This window comes from Bombus affinis, chromosome 10 (genome assembly GCF_024516045.1).
Source record: "Bombus affinis isolate iyBomAffi1 chromosome 10, iyBomAffi1.2, whole genome shotgun sequence".
Classification (NCBI taxonomy): domain Eukaryota; kingdom Metazoa; phylum Arthropoda; class Insecta; order Hymenoptera; family Apidae; genus Bombus; species Bombus affinis.
The window spans coordinates 3610439-3615592 of NC_066353.1; the positions used below are offsets into that span (position 1 = coordinate 3610439).

The 5154-nt window shown below is 30.2% G+C and overlaps 1 protein-coding gene across 7 annotated transcripts; it reads right to left on the reverse strand.

The window, feature by feature from the left end:
- Positions 1-1453: 1453 nt before the first annotated feature.
- LOC126921467 (chloride channel CLIC-like protein 1) lies at positions 1454-4474 on the reverse strand. 7 transcript variants are annotated; one of them, XM_050733124.1, is made up of 10 exons: positions 4068-4474; positions 3852-3969; positions 3678-3761; positions 3482-3620; positions 3178-3405; positions 2951-3097; positions 2770-2875; positions 2548-2706; positions 2310-2474; positions 1454-2147 (listed from the first exon to the last, which is right to left on the reverse strand). In XM_050733124.1, exons 1-10 carry the CDS (start codon positions 4096-4098, stop codon positions 2035-2037), a joined length of 1290 nt encoding a protein of 429 aa, XP_050589081.1. In that variant the 5' UTR covers positions 4099-4474; the 3' UTR covers positions 1454-2034. The 7 variants fall into 7 exon arrangements, with proteins under 7 accessions (XP_050589081.1, XP_050589078.1, XP_050589076.1 ...); XM_050733121.1 differs by having other exon boundaries at positions 2257-2474; positions 3852-3950; positions 4068-4473; XM_050733119.1 differs by having other exon boundaries at positions 2257-2474; positions 3482-3617; positions 4068-4473.
- Positions 4475-5154: the final 680 nt, after the last annotated feature.

A 5154-nucleotide genomic window follows, 5' to 3' on the forward strand; every position in this document is an offset into this window, starting at 1 on the left:
ATATACGTACACACACGTTGGCATCACGCATCAAGCCATGCACACGTTCGATGTCTGGTATCCGAAGTTCTTCAAATTTTTAGCGGTTCACCGCTAACTAATGACGAACCAAGAGACATCAATGGAGCAGATGTAAGAAAGGGCCGTTTGGGTTTCAGGTGAAAAGCCCGGTTGCACGTGCATAGAACGGATCCCGGGTCGTTTTAGATGCAGCCAAGCGCAATTAAGCCACTTTGAAATGAGATAGGTTCGTTATTTTGATAGCCTTCTCGATGCTCGTCGATGCATCTATGATCGAGTCTGCTTTAGACATCGCGAAAACGGATTAAGCTACACTGCACCGAACTTCCACGAAGTCGTGAAAAGTTTGCAGACTCCTTACGAGCGTTCCAAACGCTCGTTTTACGCTTGTAATTTGCTCGATGCTTGTAGTTGCTGAAGCGATGAAAAAAAGAAAAACCGTCTGACAAACTGACGATAACGAAGTTAGAAGTTAAACGATTATTCACGTTTTAAAGATATAAGATATTATTTGAATGATTCGCGGTTGATATTATTCAAATTTAAATTTTTTTAATTTTTAATTATAAAAGTAACTAAAGAAGAAACCTTCAAATAATCTTGAGAATATTTAGGTGTAAATTCGTGACAGAATACCGAACGTGCACAAAGGCACAAACATTTTGGAACAAGCATAATATACGTCAGATAAAGGACGATGGTTTGCGGAAACAGAACCAAGGGTCAAACACGTCGGTATACGCGTACCAGTCTCGGTTCTCTTAGACATCATCTCGAGCATGTAATGCATCTATGGCCCTATGAAACCCAACCCTCTGCCCTAAATACATATCGCTCTTTGTTACCTATAAACACACCTGCTGTTCATGGACCTATACACAATTTGAAAAAGTTCTTTAGCCGTTGCTTCGTTCGATCGAGCCATTCTAAATATTTTGATCGACCAGCTCTTACAAATTTTTTTTCGATCTGATAGACAAGCTTTGCACCTTTGGTTTACGTTAGTCAAATTTGTTTTCTTAAACAAAACAATTTAAACATCCAAAAAGTTGCAAGTGATACAGTGTAAAAAATTAATTTTTGCAGTTTCGAACTTCGATTTTTAAATTATATATATTATAATAATTAAATTTAACGAAAATTTTCGAACATAATGTTGAAATTTAATTAGATTCTTGACGAGGTACGTATGAGATGACAAGTTGTTTTGAAACTATGCTGTGTGTGTAGAGACGAAAGTGCTGGTTTGCATAAATAGAATTAATTACAACACAGAACTTAGTTTTGCGGGATCGTCGTCACCTATCACTTCCCCTAATCGTTATTCCGGCTACATCACCAACATCTGCGCTTGTTATGTGCGTATATCCAACGTGGTTTCCACATAAATATGTTTTAAAGTAAATACAAAAAATTCAGCTCATCATAGAAGTACGATATATACGTTTAATAAATTCTTCGTTCCTATTCATTAGGCTGAATTCGCATTAGTACAGAATTTACATATTGTATTAAACGAACATTGCATGTTTATAAAAGTACGTGTATTTAAATATTGGAAATATTAAAGCACTGGAATCACACAATATAAACATTGTTACACCATATTGTAAAAATATCAAATGTCGTTTTCCTTATACAATATGATATAATCACAATCAAACTACAAGCAAAATAAATATAAACAATACTAAAACAATACTTTGTAGGTCACAAGCTGTCAAATACAGTTATAAAATTGATATTTTGGATTCGTTAATTATTAATTTGAGTATTAACAACAAGTAACATTAAGTTTTATGTAATGAAATATTTACTTGATTAAGTACATTAGAAATTAACAGCTTATATATATTACGAAACAAATTATCAATAAATTATTAACCATCCCCTCTACCATCCTTATTTTCTCCTATTATTGTGTCCAATTTTTCTTCTATATGATTATTCGACAATGTACTGTTCTTTATCGTATCACCGCGACATAAATCATCAAAATTTTCTCGAATATCACTATCTGTCACAATAGTTTTTTCTGCGCAATAATCTTTTAAAGCTGGTAAGGCATTCGATTGATTGACTTTCGGAACATCTTGTATTTGCGGTACGTCGGTACCAGGAGTTACCTAAAAGTTTCGAGTTTTTAAATAACTACATACAAAAGATTTACAATTAAATCTGGGATAAATTTAGTTAAAAATAAAAACAAATAAAACAAAGGAAATGATATATTACCTTAAGAATTATTTGTACAGGTTCTCGATTTTCTAGACTGTGTAATGAATTACCTTTTCCATTTTTTCTCTCATGGCTAATTCCAAATCTCAATAATGGTCCTAAGCCTAAATTAAATGATGCTCCAGACAGAAAGAATGGTATCATTATTATAACAAAACCTATACATATGTACAGCATACATTTTATTATCCATCCATATGTCCAAGGCAGGTTATCTAAAAGATTAAATGAAATTATTAAATCAACTGAATTATTAGGATGTAGCTATGAATAAAACTTATCAATTACCTGTAGCATTATTTATAAAGCCAGATATAACAGTTCCTATGTGCGTAACTGGATGAAGAACAACGGTAGTAATAAAATGTGATAATGCAAATGCAGGTGTAATTTTTAGTTTTGGATTAGACATTACTGTTTCATAATATTGCTCACAATCGTCCTTAGCTACAATGATAGAAAGATGACAGTAACTTTCCAGAGCATTTTTCAATGTACCAATATACTTACAAAAGAATGAAACAAACTTATGCCACAAATTCATCTTATCGGGTTGACATGAAATTGGTATGTCTGAAAATTTCATTTGTGCAGCAACAGACTTAATTTCGGCTTCCTTAAAAGAACAAACATATTTAAGGAATAATATTCTTTTAAAACTGAAATAAAATTATAAGTTAGTGTTATTTACCTTTATAAGCTGCCACCAAGTCATAAAAAAACTCAATATGAATATAATTTGTATAATACACAAAATAGGAAATCTTTGGCCATATCTTATCATTTTAAATGTCACACAAGCCATTATCATTGTAAATAAGATTATAGCTCCATCTGGCTAAAAAATTAAATCAATAAAATTCTTTTCGTATAAATATATAAACCAGAAATATAATTAAACAAAACCAATATTCTTACATATTCTTGTACTGTTCTAAGTATTCTGCCAAAACCTTTGTGCAATACATCAAATATACGTATAGCTTCAAACATATAATTATATCGAGGTTCCTGTATTATATTACTCAGAATTTCATCAATTTCTCTTAAAGATGTTTTATGAACTTGAAAATTTCTAAGTATTTCCATTTGAGAATGGGATACCTGGATCTCTAATATTCCTGTTATTGATGCTTCATTCTCATTCTGTTTCCAAAAAGCAAAATACATTCTTCTTGAACATGTTTAAGAAATTACACCATAAATAATATTAGCCTTTTACCTCTATGCGAATATTTGATAATAATAGATTAATAAGACGCTTATAAAAGATTGCTTCATGGCTACTATAATTATTTTCATGTTTAAGAGGTTCCAACTCGTTTTGAGCTTCAGTGCTTTCCTGTACTATATCTTTTCTACTGAAAAAGTTAATACTTATAGCATTTACAACATCTGAATATACATTTTATACATACATGTCCATGTTTATTTCTTTATCCATTGTTTTACTGTGCTTATCATAAAAAAATGAATATGGATCTATTAGTTCTTCTGAGTTCCTGTAAAATTATGTATTGTTTAATTTATACATATAATAATATAAATTTCTCCTTATTTTAGATGTAAAAAGAACTTATTAATATTCTTACTCTATATTTTCAAAGTAGTTTTCATCATCACAATGTACAATTAAGATGATTGCAAAGATATGAATCAATAAGAAAATAAATTCGTATGGAGGCTTCATTCTAAAGACAAATAGGAATGCTAAACACAATATTTTCATCAGTTCATATCGTTCAGTTCATTGAAAACGCAGTTCTAAAAATATTGGTGCGTCAATTGTTTCGTAACCTATCTTTTACCTTTTATCGAGTGTACTCTGCATGCATACATGTATATGAAAGATTCATATTTTAATGAAGTATGATTAATATATTAAATTTATATTTACAACAAGTGGTTGAATTTAAATCACAAAATTCGGTAAATTACACACATGGAACAGTGATACCATACTACGATAACATAAAAACACCACCACATATGAAAACGTATAAAAATATGATGACGTTTAATTTATCATAAAATTATTGCCTTTTTTGTTTGTCATTTAATGTCTTTGACGCGTAAAGTCCAAAAATACAAGTCTTAATTTTAAGAATCTAACGGTTTAAAAGTTATGCGTATGTAAAATTTTTAACATATTTTACGCGTTACTCTGACACCATGGTGGCTCCAATCCATGATTCGTTCAATGAGTAGAATCGCTGACTGTACACAAATATACATGAGTATCGGCCATTTTATGGCGGGATTTTGATTTTCGTAAATATTGGATTAGATTCAATTTCATTCTATCCTCTACGACCACCACAAGACGGTTAAAACAAGCTAATATTTGGCGAAGTTTAATTCAGTGCTCATTTGTATTGACCAATCAAATGATTGATAAGAGTAATAATATGACGTCATGCTAATCTATAAAATACGGTAAAAATGCGTATCTTACATATGCATAATTTTTGAACCGTCGGATTTCTAAAGTTCAGGTTTGCATTTTTGAATCCCACGCGTTGAAAATCATTAAATTGAAAATCATTGTATAGAGACTTTGTTATATATACCATATACATTACATATACTTCATTTTTTAATAATATATTTTACTATTAATGGCCGAGCTTAAAATATGGTACTGAATCTTTCCCTAATTGACAGTGCATTTAAGCAGGGAAGTAAACAAAAAATTACTATTAAACGTGCCAATTTTGAATATACGATACTATATTTGATTTTAATCATAACTGATAAATCATAACTACTACATATTAATTTATTGCCATTATTCCTTTATTGCCTGTAATTAATCGTGCAAAAATTCTATAAATATTCTAAATATTTATTCATTAATATTATGATACTATAATATTTGAATCATTATATAAAAGA

Coding starts and splice junctions, on each gene's coding strand:
- LOC126921467 (XM_050733118.1), bottom strand. CDS start 4,098: ATGTATGCATGCAGAGTACACTCGATAAAAG. Junction 3,970..4,067: donor CAGAGTACACTCGATAAAAG/GTAAAAGATAGG, acceptor TATTGTGTTTAG/CATTCCTATTTGTCTTTAGA. Junction 3,406..3,481: donor TATCAAATATTCGCATAGAG/GTAAAAGGCTAA, acceptor TTTTGGAAACAG/AATGAGAATGAAGCATCAAT.